At 39.5% G+C, this 17,341-nt stretch overlaps 1 protein-coding gene across 1 annotated transcript in view; it reads right to left on the bottom strand.

The window, feature by feature from the left end:
* OSBPL1A (oxysterol binding protein like 1A) overlaps positions 1-17,341 on the bottom strand; it is a 702,947-nt gene that overhangs the window by 64,666 nt on the left and 620,940 nt on the right. Inside the window, 3 exon segments of the mRNA XM_053714984.1 lie at positions 5,910-6,000; positions 9,038-9,161; positions 9,719-9,835. Coding sequence (XP_053570959.1) covers positions 5,910-6,000; positions 9,038-9,161; positions 9,719-9,835 — 332 coding nt within the window.

Here is a 17,341-nt window from a genome sequence, read left to right on the forward strand (position 1 = left end):
CAGACAGCGCCCCAACCTAGTAGGCTGGCGTCTGTAGTTACAATTGTCCAGTCTGGCCTGCTGAAGGGCATCCCCCTGGACAGATGTGGCCGAGAAAGCCACCATAGAAGAGAATCTCGGGTCTCTTGATCCAGATTCAGCGTAGGGGACAAATCTGAGTAATCCCCATTCCACTGACTTAGCATGCACAATTGCAGCGGTCTGAGGTGCAGGCGTGCAAAAGGAACTATGTCCATTGCCGCTACCATTAAGCCGATTACCTCCATGCATTGAGCCACTGACGGGTGTTGAATGGAATGAAGGGCACGGCAAGCATTTAGAAGCTTTGTTAACCTGTCCTCTGTCAGGTAAATTTTCATTTCTACAGAATCTATAAGAGTCCCCAAGAAGGGAACTCTTGTGAGTGGTAAGAGAGAACTCTTCTCCTCGTTTACTTTCCACCCATGCGACCTTAGAAATGCCAGTACTAACTCTGTATGAGACTTGGCAGTTTGAAAGCTTGACGCTTGTATCAGAATGTCGTCTAGGTACGGAGCTACCGAAATTCCTTGCGGTCTTAGTACCGCCAGAAGAGAGCCCAGAACCTTTGTAAAGATTCTTGGAGCCGTAGCCAACCCGAAGGGAAGAGCTACAAACTGGTAATGCCTGTCTAGGAAGGCAAACCTTAGATACCGGTAATGCTCTCTGTGAATCGGTATGTGAAGGTAAGCATCCTTTAAATCCACTGTGGTCATGTACTGACCTCTTTGGATCATGGGTAAGATTGTCCGAATAGTTTCCATCTTGAATGATGGAACTCTTAGGAATTTGTTTAGGATCTTTAAATCCAATATTGGTCTGAAGGTTCCCTCTTTTTTGGGAACCACAAACAGATTTGAGTAAAACCCTTGTCCGTGTTCCGACCGCGGAACTGGGTGGATCACTCCCATTAGTAAAAGGTCTTGTACACAGCGTAGAAACGCCTCTTTCTTTATCTGGTTTGTTGACAACCTTGAAAGGTGAAATCTCCCTTGTGGAGGAGAAGCTTTGAAGTCCAGAAGATATCCCTGAGATATGATCTCCAACGCCCAGGGATCCTGGACATCTCTTGCCCAAGCCTGGGCGAAGAGAGAGAGTCTGCCCCCCACTAGATCCGTTTCCGGATCGGGGGCCCTCACTTCATGCTGTCTTAGGGGCAGCAGCAGGTTTTCTGGCCTGCTTGCCCTTGTTCCAGGCCTGGTTAGGTTTCCAGCCTTGTCTGTAGCGAGCAACAGCTCCTTCCTGTTTTGGAGCAGAGGAAGTTGAAGCTGCTCCTGCCTTGAAGTTACGAAAGGCACGAAAATTAGACTGTCTAGCCCTGGGTTTGGCTCTGTCTTGAGACAGGGCATGGCCTTTACCTCCCGTAATATCAGCGATAATTTCTTTCAAACCGGGCCCGAATAAAGTCTGCGCCTTGAAAGGTATGTTAAGTAATTTCGATTTAGAAGTTACATCAGCTGACCAGGATTTTAGCCACAGCGCTCTGCGTGCCTGAATGGCGAATCCGGAATTCTTAGCCGTAAGTTTAGTTAAATGTACTACGGCATCAGAAATAAATGAATTAGCTAGCTTAAGGGTTTTAAGCTTGTGTGAAATCTCATCTAATGTCGCTGAGTCAAGGGTCTCTTCCAGAGACTCAAACCAAAATGCTGCCGCAGCCGTGACAGGCGCAATGCATGCAAGGGGTTGTAATATAAAACCTTGTTGAACAAACATTTTCTTAAGGTAACCCTCTAACTTTTTATCCATTGGATCTGAAAAGGCACAGCTATCCTCCACCGGGATAGTGGTACGCTTAGCTAAAGTAGAAACTGCTCCCTCCACCTTAGGGACCGTTTGCCATAAGTCCCGTGTGGTGGCGTCTATTGGAAACATTTTTCTGAATATAGGAGGGGGTGAGAAAGGCACACCGGGTCTATCCCACTCCTTAGTAATAATTTCAGTAAGTCTCTTAGGTATAGGAAAAACGTCAGTACTCGTCGGTACCGCAAAATATTTATCCAACCTACACATTTTCTCTGGGATTGCAACTGTGTTACAATCATTCAGAGCCACTAACACCTCCCCTAGCAATACACGGAGGTTTTCCAGCTTAAACTTAAAATTTGAAATGTCTGAATCCAGTTTATTTGGATCAGATCCGTCACCCGCAGAATGAAGCTCTCCGTCCTCATGCTCTGCAAATTGTGACGCAGTATCAGACATGGCCCTAGCATTATCAGTATACTCTGTTCTCATCCCAGAGTGATCTTGTTTACCTCTAAGTTCTGGCAATTTAGACAAAACTTCAGTCATAACATTAGCCATGTCTTGTAGAGTGATTTGTAATGGCCGCCCTGATGTACTTGGCGTTACAATATCACGCACCTCCTGAGCGGGAGATGCAGGTACTGACACGTGAGGCAAGTTAGTCGGCATAACTTCCCCCTCGTTGTCTGGTGAATGTTGCTTAACATGTACAGATTGACTTTTATTTAAAGTAGCATCAATGCAATTAGTACATAAATTTCTATTGGGCTCCACCTTGGCTTTTGAACATATTGCACAAAGAGATTCCTCTGTGTCAGACATGTTTAAACAAACTAGCAATTAGACTAGCAAGCTTGGAAATACTTTTCAACTAAATTTACAAGCAATATGTAAAAACGTTACTGTGCCTTTAAGAAGCACACAAAAACTGTCACAGTTGAATAACAATGAACCGGATTAGTTATAGAAACCAAATTTAGCAAAGGATTGCCCTCATTAGCAATGGATGATTAACCCTTAATATCAGAAAAAAACGTATAACAATTGAAAATATAAGCGTTTTTATCACAGGTCAAGCACAGTCTCACAGGTCTGCTGTGAGTGATTACCTCCCTCAAAACTAGTTTTGAAGACCCCTGAGCTCTGTGGAGACGTCCTGGATCATGCAGGGAGAAAAAGACAGACTGTGACTGAATTTATGATGCGTAGTAAAAGCGCCAAAATAGGCCCCTCCCCCTCACACTACAACAGTGAGGGAAGCTCAGTAAACTGTTTTAATTTAAAACAAACGACAGCCATGTGGAAAATAAAGCCCAAAACAATTTTCACCAAGTACCTCAGATAATTAAACGATTTAACATGCCAGTAAACGTTTAAAATCTAATATATGAAATGTCATTAAAAAGCCTGCTGCTAGTCGCTCACACTGCAAGTTAGGCTAAAAATTATATGCATACAGTATTTTCCCAGTGAAGTGCCATTCCCCAGAAATACTTAAGTGTAAACATATATACATATCAGCCTGATACCAGTTGTTACTACTGCATTTAAGGCTGTACTTACATTATATCGGTATTAGCAGTATTTTCTCAGTCAATTCCATTCCTTAGAAAATAATATACTGCAACATACCTCTTTGCAGGTGAACCTGCCCGCTGTCCCCTGATCTGAAGTTACCTTACTCCTCAGAATGGCCGAGAACAGCAAATGGAACTTAGTTACGTCCGCTAAGATCATATACAAAAACTCAGGTAGATTCTTCTTCAAATTCTGCCTGAGAAGGAAACAATACACTCCGGTGCCGTTTAAAATAACAAACTTTTGATTGAAGATATAAAAAACTAAGTTTAATCACCACAGTCCTCTCACACATCCTATCTATTAGTTGGGTGCAAGAGAATGACTGGGTGTGACGTAGAGGGGAGGAGCTATATAGCAGCTCTGCTTGGGTGATCCTCTTGCACTTCCTGTTGGGGAGGAGTTAATATCCCATAAGTAATGATGACCCGTGGACTGACTACACTTAACAGGAGAAATCCTGACGTGGTCACCGATTTTTAAAACAGGTTTAACCTTTTTAGTTTTTGGTGAGGAGCCGTAAATATTTTTCCAGACAACGTATGGTTCTGAGGTATGTATTATTATAACTATGAATTAATTTGTTCAATATGTTTATATATCTGTGAGTGTTGTGATGTGTAAAATAGCGCCACATTCTAGTCTTTAAAGTACGGTTAAATCGTTCTACGATTGCTGCTTTAACACAGTTGTTTGCGACAAAATGTTGAATTTTAAAATTTTTCAATAACTTCTGTACGGTTCCATTTAAAAATTCTTTGCCCTTATCAGTCTGTATTTTCATAGGTATACGGCCATCTTTGAATATTGTTTCAAACCCCTTTGCGATACTTGGTCCAGTTTTATTATGGAATCCAACGCCCCAAGCGTATTTAGAAAAACAATCTATAACGGTTAGAATATACTTTATACCATCATTATATTTATGGTAGTCTATCATGCATACCAGGTCAGCTTGTTATTGTATATCTAAAGAAGGTGTATATATTTTATTTCTTTCAAAATTACGCCTGACCGGTTTATGTAACGTATAAACATCTTGCTGATTTAAAAATTTTACAATTTTTTTTCTGTTGAATCCATATTTTTTAGATGCTTTGTACAGATTTTCAACACTGCCTAATGACCCGGGGTTTGTAGGATCATGATATAATTCTCTTAATACAAGTCCGCTGTGTATGTTAGCAGACTCCATTCTTTAGGCGGTATACAGCGAATTTTCATAAAACATTGATTTTTATGGGTTTTTGTTTTTTATGGTTAAAAGACATGTCCTAACATGTCGTGTAACATTGACACGTGTTATTAGCAGTGACCTAATCTTGTGTAAGGTGTGTGAATAACAAGCTGCTAATTTAACGTGGTCATTTATAAATAAACCATTTTGTGAAGTGTATAAATTTGCATTCAGAGAATCCTGACAAGCCTTATTAAACCTGTTGAACATTATAGAGAAATCTTAAGCTTAATAGAATACAAAGTGTAATTTACACCATTTATAATTAAATAACTTTTATAATCTTTTTATAAATCTCCTAATAAAAAATGTAAAAATAAGCTTAATACACCTATTAAAACCTTTTAATCCCAATCCTAATAAATATACATATCAATTGGATATCAAATTCGTATTAAAAACACTTTAATATCAATTTAATATCAAATTTATATCAAAATCAACTTTTTTATATCAATTTTTATATCAATTTTATATCAATTTAATATAAATTTTTTATCAAAATCACCTTTTTATATCAATTTTATATCAAATTGATATTAAAAAGGGGCGTGAAAGTGGGCGTAGAAAGGGGGTGGGGTTAGGGGCTTGTCACCTGTCAAAATGAGTTTGACATAACCTCCATACTATTACTACATTTCTGAATTCATTAACACTATGACACTTCAAATGACTATTGAGTTAAAAGATTTAGTACCTCTCTCTGAGAAAAATCTGAGATCCTACTTTGCTAAATGGATTAAAGTGATTTTAGTATGGCCTCTGTCAACACAGATTCAATTTATTTATCCAATAAGGAACTCACTGGAGTTTATATTACTCATGCTAAAATAATTCCTTCCATAGTCTTCGATGCTCAATATTTAATCTTATTTTTGTGACTAGTGAATATTTACAGTGATCTTTGTCACTTCTCGGGGTTGGGAAGGGGAGGGTTTTTCTTTTTCTTCCTTCTTCTTGCTGGTCTAAGCTAGGATCAGAGTATTTGGAAAATTTTGTTTAGATTCTTGTGTATATGTATAATCCTGCAAAGACTGTTTAAATTCTTTTTTTTGTTAATTCTATGGTAAAAAGATAACACTTTTTATGTGGTTATTTTTTTTTTTCTTGTTTTAGTAATATACTTCGAGGAGCTGCGTCTCCTCATCATCTGTATCATTTCTCGATGAAACAAGAAGAAAAAAAACAAAAAAGGTTGTAATTGCCACAATGAGAAGTATAAAAGCACTGAAAGATATGCACATCCCCTTTTCAGTTCGTGTTAAAGAAAATGTATGCATTCTGTCTTACTTCAATGAACCAGTCCTAAACTATTTTATTTGAATACCTGGTTTTCCAGTCTGCATCAGATTTGGAGCGATTTTTACGAGCAGCTCTTTGTTTTTCTTCTAACCTTTTCTTTTCCTCACTGGCTGAATCTAGAATACACGTAGAACTACAAATTAATACTAACAATGCATTCAGAATGCTCAACATTGACTTTAAAGGAACATTATACTCAAAAACATTTTCTAGTTAATATAAAAGACAATGTTCCAAATGTCTGGGGGAGTTGTCCCTATTAACCCCACTGCATTTACAATCATGCACTTCCTGTTAGTTTCACTTTAAAGGGTTAGGAAGTATCTTTGTAGTGTACTTCTGTTAGTAATTTTTACTAGAAGCATTTCTGTTGTTTTTCAGAGGCATACACACATATGCTGTGAGGGCCCATGCACCAGCATTTAAACACCACACCTTTTCAGAGAGTCAGCAGTGGCTTGTATGACACAAATTAAAGGGACATGAAACCCACATGATTCAAACAGATCTTGCATTTTCAAGCAACTTTCAAATTTACTTCTATTATCAATATTGCTTCACTCCCTTAGTATCCTTTATTGAAGGAGAAGAATGCACTACTGGGAACTAGCTGAATACATTGCTAAGCCAAAGATTTATTGGTGCAACCACCAATCATCAGATAGCTCCCAGCTCATGAGTCTACCTAGGTATGTTTTTAAACAAAGGATACGCAAATAGGAAAGCTGTTAAAAATTGTATGCTTTATCTAAATCATAAAAGAAAAAAATGTGGGTTTCATGTTTCTTTAAAGGGACAGTTCACCCAAAAATGTTCTCCCCTTTAAATTATTTCCAATTATCCTTTTTACCTGCTAGAGTGTATTAAATTGATTACAAGTAGCTCCTTTACTCCTATTTCAGCATTTGAAATAGTTGATATAGCTTGTGGTATAGCCACCTATACTGAAAGTTTTGATACTAGAGTATAGGCTATTGACAAGCCTAAGTAAACACAGCCAGCAGAAGAAATTACATTCTCAGTGGGATGCAGGATAGTTAAGCAATAAAATGATAATTGTCCATAGTTCCCTCTATGGGCTCGCCATAATTTAACAAGCAGCGGTCACCACGTCGCCGCTTCCCTAACCTCTTTGCCACCTCTAAGGTAGCGAATTTCAATCTCCGCGGTCGAGTCCGACCGAGAAGATTGACAGCTCCTGCCCACGCGTGATTGGCTGTGCGTGGGCAGGGGCCGGGATTGCACGCAAGTGCAAAATTGTGCTTGCGTGCAATGGTGATTACCTTACGTATACGCGCCCCTGTCCGCCTCAGTTTTGATAAATCTAGCCCTATGTATTGAGCTTTGTTGTTCTAGCCAAGTAAAAGATAAGGAAGCAAGTTTGTGTACACAAAGTTATAACATAATGAGATCTGATATCACCTTTAAGTTCAACCCATTGTAATAGGCTGTGGTTTCAAAGCACAAAACCAGCTACTTCATCATATACACAAATAAGCATGAAAATGCAATTTCTCAAATATTTTATACTCTGCAGTTGGTATAACAAGTTATTTAAAATACATTCATGGAAAAACTATTTTACAGTGTACTGTCCCTTTGAGTCTTCACTTGTATAATACATACCACCGCCAGCTATCCAAGCAGGAATTCAAACTCCGAGAGCTGGCAGTTGTATGTATTGTGCCTGTGCAGAATTACTTTGTGTAATAAAAGCAGCTTCAGGAGTGGTGTTTGAATATTGGCCCTCCTAGCATATGTGCATATGCTGCAGAAAAACATTACTAAGTTTTACTAGAATATTTTTTTCTAATGGAAGTATATTGCAAAAATGCTATTTAATCCAAAATCTTTTTATTGATATATTTCCAGATTAGATAACAAATTTTGCAAAGACAAAAGAAGTATCGAGACAGGTTAGTCGATGTTTACAGAGAACATATTAGCAGTACCTGGAAAGTACTAATTGGATAAAGAAAAAGAAAATAATAAAAGTAGAGAGGAAGAAAAAATACAACAACAAAAGAGGGCCTATCAGGCCTAGATATTGCTTCAGCTATGTCATTATCACAGAAGTACCAAGATAAATCACACAAAGACAGAACTTAATGAAGTGTCAGCGTCTCCACGTCCCGTGAGAGTTAAGTAAGGGTGAAAATTGGGTGGAAAGAGTTAGCGGCAAACTCAAACTGGGTTAATATAATGGCAAAAATGCTATTTAAAATGAGAAATTCACCCATGCACATTTCAATTTGACATTTCTGTCCCTTTAAATGTAAAGAGGTTTTACTTAACAAAAGGTTTTATAATAAAAAAGGGGTTAACACATTTAACTGCTGCTCTTACATATACATGATGGAAAATGTAAGTACCAAGTTCCTTTAAAATACACAATAATCAAGGCTTCATGTTTTGATTAATAACTCAACTGAAGAATACATCTCCACAACTTTTACACTTAATTTAACCTCTCTATTGGTCCCACAATATCCCATCTAACACAATATGTAAGAAATGTCATGCAAGTATTACATTATGGTATTTTCAGGTGAGCTCTGGCCCTGTGTACTGTAATGTGGATATGGAAACGTCCCTTCTTCATCTTAAACACCAATTATCCATGCCTTGCTATTCTCTGCAGCATTTATTTACATGATACTTTAATAAAACATTATATATTTCATTAGACAATTATAAAGCACAATATAAAGCTCCAGAAGGGTCTGGTTGGAGTCATCTGAGTTTCCCTTTGTGGCCATATTCCAGTCTTCTTGCTACATTATATCCCCAAAACTTATACTCTCTACTTTATTACACAAATCAGCTGCACTCAGATTCTATTCTATGATTTAATCTCTCCGAAATAGTGAATTGTTTTACAAATGTACTGAAGTTTAAGGACCAGCAGGAAAAGGAAGGTGTATTAATATATGTAAAATAATTATGATCCAAAAACAGTAATAGTTTATTTAGCTGTGACTCCGACTCCTGGGAGACTTTATGACCCTTTTGAGGACTAGGGGACTCTATATGCAGTTGTTTGTGAATTCTTTAGGGTATTACAACTATACAGTATATATATATATATATATATATATATATATATATATATATATATATAAAAAAATAAATATATATATGTCATAAAATTACCAATGTCTCCATTCTCCATCGCTCTTATGTCAGGACGCAATCTGCAGTCTGTTCTAGGGATTGCACTTTCCATACCCTTATCTAACTCGTTCAAAGCCATAGCAAAACTAGTGAAGTTGTACATCTAGAATAGAAAACAAAAAGAAATACCATAAGGAGACATTCCAGTCACAAATTATCATGAGAAGCAATTCAAAGACACTGTTACATATGGTGAAATGCAATGCCAGTTATCGTTATAGAGAATGGATGTAAAGGACATTCTATACACAACTTGACATTTGTTGTACTCTACTTAAAAAACGTATAACTGATCTTAAGACTCAATTGCTTATAACACTCATAGAAATCTCATCCTATATTAGGGTGGTGGCTTTCAAGGAAACATTAAAGATCACGCTCATAGATTCTGAATAACAGCAGGGATTTTAAATTTTGTAAACAGTATTTTTAATATAAGATGATGTTTAACAGTTATTTGTTTCTCCCAAGTGCATTTATCTTAAAAACCACAGGGAGCAAATTTTCTACACCAGGAACCAATTCTCAGCTGAACTCTTCACCTGAAGCCATTGGTGGAAAAGTAATCTTCCCTTTTCTCTACCCTATTACACTCTGCTAACTGTTGAGAAGGTGACCACTATTGATATACTGTGGTCGGCAAGAAAAAAACAGACCAACCTGTGCAGAATTAGAGGGACGAGGGGCTATTCTCCACAGTAAAGTGCTCCCAGGAATCACATTAACTGTCTCTGAATCTGGCAAAGGAACTTCATCAGGTTCATCTGCACTACCGGTCTGTGAAAAAGCAGAACAAATGACATCAGAAAAATCAAATGAAAAATAGTACCCAGTGTTCTCCCCTGGAACTTTTTAGTGGGTACACCACCAAGCTGATTTCACTGACCACCCAGCTAAAATGTAAGTCAGTATTCTGTTTTGCTACATTACTACCATCAAATACACTTCAGGCATGCGATCTGGATGACCTACAGTCACCATACATTTAAGGTTTTCCTTTTTAGTAAGAAATTCACAAAATATACCATCACTTTAAAACCATTTGCATTTAAACATTTTAAAATAAACCTAATTTCTCTGACAATCCTTACTAAAACTTAAAAAAAACTAAGTACAGATACAAACTATGATGCCATCCTCAACTGTCAAGAGGTAGTAACAGTTTATGCTTTTATTTTGTTCAGTAATTGAAATAATTTATTGAACCACATCAAAAACATAATTTATGCTTACCTGATAAATTTATTTCTCTTGTAGTGTGTTCAGTCCACGGGTCATCTATTACTTATGGGATATATTCTCCTTCCCAACAGGAAGTTGCAAGAGGATCACCCAAGCAGAGCTGCTATATAGCTCCTCCCCTCACATGTCATATCCAGTCATTCGACCGAAACAAGACGAGAAAGGAGAAACTATAGGGTGCAGTGGTGACTGGAGTTATAATTTAAAATTTAGAACCTGCCTCAAAAAGACAGGGCGGGCCGTGGACTGAACACACTACAAGAGAAATAAATTTATCAGGTAAACATAAATTATGTTTTCTCTTGTTAAGTGTGTTCAGTCCACGGGTCATCCATTACTTATGGGTTACCAATACCAAAGCTAAAGTACACGGATGAAGGGAGGGACAAGGCAGGAACATTAAACAGAAGGAACCACTGCCTGTAGAACCTTTCTCCCAAAAACAGCCTCCGAAGAAGCAAAAGTGTCAAATTTGTAAAATTTGGAAAAAGTATGAAGTGAAGACCAAGTTGCAGCCTTGCAAATCTGTTCAACAGAGGCCTCATTTTTAAAGGCCCAAGTGGAAGCCACAGCTCTAGTGAAATGAGCTGTAATTCTTTCAGGAGGCTGCTGTCCAGCAGTCTCATAGGCTAAACGTATTATGCTACGAAGCCAAAAAGAGAGAGAGGTAGCCAAAGCCTTTTGACCTCTCCTCTGTCCAGAGTAAACGACAAACAGGGAAGAAGTTTGTCGAAAATCTTTAGTTGCCTGTAAGTAGAACTTCAGGGCACGGACCACGTCTAGATTATGCAAAAGACGTTCCTTCTTTGAAGAAGGATTAGGACACAAAGATGGAACAACAATCTCTTGATTGATATTCCTGTTAGAAACAACCTTAGGCAAAAACCCAGGTTTAGTACGCAGGACTACCTTGTCTGAATGAAAGATCAGATAAGGAGAATCACAATGTAAGGCAGATAACTCCGAGACTCTTCGAGCCGAGGAAATAGCCATCAAAAACAGAACTTTCCAAGATAAAAGCTTAATATCGATGGAATGAAGGGGTTCAAACGGAACACCCTGAAGAACGTTAAGAACCAAGTTTAAGCTCCACGGAGGAGCAACAGCCTTAAACACAGGCTTAATCCTAGCCAAAGCCTGACAAAAAGCCTGGACGTCTGGATTCCCTGCCAGACGCTTGTGTAAAAGAATAGACAGAGCAGAAATCTGTCCCTTTAGTGAACTAGCGGATAAGCCCTTTTCTAAACCCTCTTGTAGAAAAGCCAATATCCTAGGAATCCTAACCTTACTCCATGAGTAACTCTTGGATTCACACCAATATAAATATTTACGCCATATCTTGTGGCAAATTTTTCTGGTAACAGGTTTCCGAGCCTGTATCAATGTATTAATAACCGAATCCGAAAACCCACGCTTTTATAGAATCAAGCGTTCAATCTCCAAGCAGTCAGCCTCAGAGAAATTAGGTTTGGATGGTTGAAAGGACCCTGAATTAGAAGGTCCTGCCTCAGAGGTAGAGACCATGGTGGACAGGACGACATGTCCACTAGGTCTGCATAGCAGGCGCTATCAGAATCACAGATGCTCTCTCCTGTTTGATCCTGGCAATCAGTCGAGGTAGCAATGGAAAAGGTGGAAACACATAAGCTATGTTGAAAACCCAAGGGGCTGCAAGTGCATCTACCAGCACCGCTCCTGGGTCCCTGGACCTGGATCCGTAACGAGGAAGCTTGGCATTCTGGCGAGATGCCATAAGATCCAGATCCGGTTTGCCCCAAAGACGAATCAGTTGAGCAAATACCTCCGGGTGTAGTTCCCACTCCACCGGATGAAAAGTCTGGCGACTTAGAAAATCCGCTTCCCAGTTCTCCACACCTGGGATGTAGATCGCTGACAGGTGGCAAGAGTGTGACTCTGCCCAGCAAATTATCTTCGAGACTTCCAACATCGCTAGGGAACTCCTGGTTCCCCCTTGATGATTGATGTAAGCCACCGTCGTGATGTTGTCCGACTGAAACCTGATGAACCTCAGTGTTGCTAACTGAGGCCAAGCTAGAAGAGCATTGAATATTGCTCTTAATTCTAGAATGTTGATTGGTAGGAGTTTCTCCTCCTGAGTCCACGATCCCTGAGCCTTCAGGGAGTTCCAGACTGCTCCCCAGCCTAGAAGGCTGGCATCTGTTGTTACAATCGTCCAATCTGGTCTGCGAAAGGTCATTCCTTCGGACAGATGAACCCGTGACAACCACCAGAGAAGAGAATCTCTGGTCTCCTGGTCCAGATTTAGCAAAGGGGACAGATCTGAGTAATCCCCGTTCCACTGACTTAGCATGCATAGTTGCAGCGGTCTGAGATGCAGGCGCGCAAATGGCACTATGTCCATTGCCGCGACCATCAAGCCGATTACCTCCATACACTGAGCTACTGATGGGCTTGGAGTGGAATGAAGGGCACGGCAAGCATTGAGAATCTTTGATAACCTGGACTCCGTCAGGTAAATCTTCATCTCTACAGAATCTATAAGAGTCCCTAGAAAAGGAACCCTTGTGAGCGGTAAGAGAACTCTTTTCCACGTTCACTTTCCACCCATGCGACCTCAGAAATGCTAGAACTATTTCTGTATGAGACTTCGCATTTTGAAAACTTGACGCTTGAATCAGAATGTCGTCTAGGTATGGAGCCACCGCTATGCCTCGTGGTCTTAGTACCGCCAGAAGTGAGCCCAGAACCTTTGTAAAAATTCTCGGGGCCGTAGCTAACCCGAAGGGAAGAGCTACAAACTGGTAATGCCTGTCTAGAAAGGCAAATCTTAGGTACCGATAATGATCTTTGTGAATCGGTATGTGAAGGTAGGCATCCTTTAAGTCTACTGTGGTCATATATTGACCCTCTTGGATCATGGGCAGGATGGTCCGAATGGTTTCCATCTTGAACGATGGAACCCTTAGGAATTTGTTTAAGATTTTTAAGTCTAAGATTGGTCTGAAGGTTCCCTCTTTTTTGGGAACCACAAATAGATTTGAGTAAAACCCTTGTCCTTGTTCCGTTCGCGGAACTGGGTGGATCACTCCCATCACTAAGAGGTCTTGTACACATTGTAGAAATGCCTCTTTCTTTACTAGGTTTGTTGATAACCTTGACAGATGAAACCTCCCTTGTGGAGGAGAAGTTTTGAAATCCAGAAGGTATCCCTGAGATATAATCTCCAACGTCCAGGGATCCTGTACATCTTTTGCCCAGGCCTGGGCGAAGAGAGAAGTCTGCCCCCCACTAGATCCGTCTCCGGAGAGGGGGCCCTGTCTTCATGCTGTCTTAGGGGCGGAAGTAGGCTTTCTGGCCTGCTTGCCCTTGTTCCATGACTGGTTGCCTTTCCAACCCTGTCTGTAACGAGCAGTAGTTCCTTCCTGTTTTGGAGCGGAGGAAGTTGATGCTGCTCCTGCCTTGAAGTTACGAAAGGCACGAAAATTAGACTGTTTGGCCTTTGATTTGGCCCTGTCCTGAGGAAGGGTGTGGCCCTTACCTCCCGTAATGTCAGCAATAATTTCCTTCAAGCCGGGCCCGAATAAGGTCTGCCCTTTGAAAGGAATGTTAAGTAGTTTAGACTTAGAAGTTACATCTGCTGACCAGGATTTAAGCCATAGCGCCCTGCGCGCCTGTATGGCGAATCCGGAATTTTTAGCTGTAAGTTTGGTTAAATGCACTACAGCATCCGAAACAAACGCATTAGCCAGTTTAAGCGTTCTAACTTTGCTCAAAGTCTCATCCAATGGTGCTGTGCGAATCGCCTCTTCCAGAGACTCAAACCAGAATGCCGCTGCAGCCGTGACAGGCGCAACGCATGCAAGAGGCTGCAATATAAAACCTTGTTGAACAAACATTTTCTTAAGGTAACCCTCTAATCTTTTATACATTGGATCTGAGAAAGCACAGCTATCCTCCACCGGGATAGTGGTACGCTTGGCTAAAGTAGAAACTGCTCCCTCCACCTTAGGGACCGTCTGCCATAAGTCTCGTGTGGTGGCGTCTATAGGGAACATTTTTCTAAATATCGGAGGAGGGGAAAAGGGCACACCGGGTCTATCCCACTCCTTACTAATAATTTCTGTAAGCCTTTTTGGTATAGGAAAAACGTAAGTACACACCGGTACCGCATAGTATCTATCCAACCTACATAATTTATCTGGGATTGCCACTGTGTCGCAATCATTCAGAGCCGCTAACACCTCCCCTAGTAACACGCGGAGGTTCTCAAGCTTAAATTTAAAATTTGAAATTTCTGAATCCGGTCTCCCCGGATCAGAACCGTCACCGACAGAATGAAGCTCACCGTCCTCATGTTCTGCAAATTGTGACGCAGTATCGGACATGGCTCTCGTGTCATCAGCGCGCTCTGTCCTTAACCCAGAGCTATCGCGCTTGCCTCTTAATTCGGGCATATTGTATAATACTTCTTTCATAACATTAGCCATATCATGTAAAGTGATTTGTAAGGGCCTTGATGTACTTGGCGCCTCAATCTTACGCACCTCCCGAGCGGGAGACGCAGGTACTGACACGTGAGGAGAGTTAGACGGCATAACTTCCCCCTCGTTGTCTGGTGATAATTTCTTTATCGGTACAGATTGACTTTTATTCAAAGTAATATCAATACAATTGGTACACATATTTCTATTGGGCTCCACATCGGCTTTTGAACATAATGAACAAGCAGATTCCTCTGTATCAGACATGTTTAAACAGACTAGCAATGAAGCTAACAAGCTTGGAAATCACTTTCAATAAGTTTACAAGCAATATAAAAAACGCTGCAGTGCTTTTAAAAACACAGTTGAATAACAAAGAAAACTAATTCAGTTATAGTGAACAATTCTTAACGAGAAATGTATTAATTAGCAGAGGATTGCACCCATTAGCAAAAGGATGATTAACCCCTCAATACCCAAAAACGGATATCAAATTAAGATTTAACGCTTTTATCACAGTCAAACACACTGTCACAGATCTGCTGTGACTGATTACCTCCCTCAAAAACGAATTTTGAAGACCCCTGAGCTCTCTAGAGACGTCCTGGATCAAGGAGGAAGAAACAGGAAGACTGTGCTAGAATTTTAACTGCGCAACAAGGCGCTAAAACAAGGTCCCTCCCACTCATATTACAACAGTGGGAGACCTGATATAACGGTTTCTATGCAGAAAATACGTTAGCCATGTGGAAAAAAATCATGTCCAAAAAGATTTATCACCAAAGTACCTCACAAAACGAATAACATGCCAGTAAACGTTTTAAAAACAACAATTTGAATGTCATGCAAAGTTATCACTAAGCCTGCTACCAGTCGCTTCCACTGCAGATAAGGCTTAAACATTATTTCAGTATTGACAGTATTTTCTCAGTCAAATTCTAGTCCCTAGAAAATAACTCAACTGCGCATACATTTATCAGCCTGATACCAGTCGCTACTACTGCATTTAAGGCTGTACTTACATCATGTGGGTAACAGCAGTATTTTCTTAGTCAATTCCATTCCCAGAAAATAATGTACTGCACATACCTCATTTGCGGGGGACCCCGCATGCTATTCCCCTCTTTCTGAAGTTACCCTACTCCTCAGAATGTCGAGAACAGCCAGCGGATCTTAGTTACGTCTGCTAAGATCATAGAAAAACGCAGGCAGATTCTTCTCCAAATACTGCCTGAGATACAAAAAACGGCACACTCCGGTGTCATTTTAAAATAACAAACTTTTGATTGAAGAATAATTAAGTAAAAACTCCAACTCCTCTCGCGACCTCCTTCTTTGTTGAGGGTTGCAAGAGAATGACTGGATATGACATGTGAGGGGAGGAGCTATATAGCAGCTCTGCTTGGGTGATCCTCTTGCAACTTCCTGTTGGGAAGGAGAATATATCCCATAAGTAATGGATGACCCGTGGACTGAACACACTTAACAAGAGAAAAGTGAAGCTATGTTATTTTTATTTATTTATTTTGCATGTGGCTTACAAGTTATATATTGCTACAAGTTAAAAGTTCTTCATTTTAGTCATCTTAAAGTCTTACTTTAGATTAAGCTGCATATATCCTCCTGCACCCTTTTTATATCATGCAGCAGTAACAGTAAAAACTTATTTTGAAATGACTATTGTTTCTGGTCACTTTGAAATGGCTGCCAAGCTCCACCCACTGATGACATCACAATCTGGGCTGCATCTATGCACTCTGCAGAATAGCATTGACAGTCTGTTGAATCCAATTAGTGAGACTATTGTGATTGGATGCCATATGCAGCCCAGATCATGATGTCATCAATGGGAAGAACTTGGCAGCCATTTCATAGTGACCAGTCATTTTAAAATAACTTTTTTACTATTACTACTGCATGATATAGAAAGGGTGCAGGGGGCTATTTGCAACTTAAGCTAAGGTAAGACTTTACGATAAATAAGGTGTATACTGTCCCTTTAACTGTCTTCAGTGTCCTAAATTTGCAATGGATTAAACCTATTTTTAAATGTATTTGTGTAAACGCAATTTGTAAAAGTATACATTTTTATAAGAGTAGAAATAAGCATTAATACTTTTATGCAGTTTTTGATTACAAAATAATAAATGTCTACAATAAATCACCAGTTACTACAGGTTAAAATAAAAGTGAACTGTAAAATTAGCTTTTAATGAATATTTATTATATAAGTAAATACACTCTCTCATGTCACTTTGAAAAGGGAAATTCAATATTTATTGCAGTAATTGCCTTATCTTGCTTTGAGTGCTTAGTTATTTGGGACTTAACTTGTTTGTTTTTTTAATCTTGGTTTAACCCAGCCTTTACTAAACCATACAATTAATATGAAACACATATTATGAACCCCCCCTTCACAAGAGATCAAATGTAATCCTTTCATAAAAAAATATATAAATTTAAACATTCCATTATAAGGTGTTTCTCGGTTAAAGGGACAGTCAACTCTAAAATAGTTATTGTTTTAAAAGACAGATAATACCTTTATTACCCATTCCCCAGTTTTGCACAGCTAACA

Source organism: Bombina bombina, chromosome 5 (assembly GCF_027579735.1).
Source record: "Bombina bombina isolate aBomBom1 chromosome 5, aBomBom1.pri, whole genome shotgun sequence".
Taxonomy (NCBI): Eukaryota; Metazoa; Chordata; class Amphibia; order Anura; family Bombinatoridae; genus Bombina; species Bombina bombina.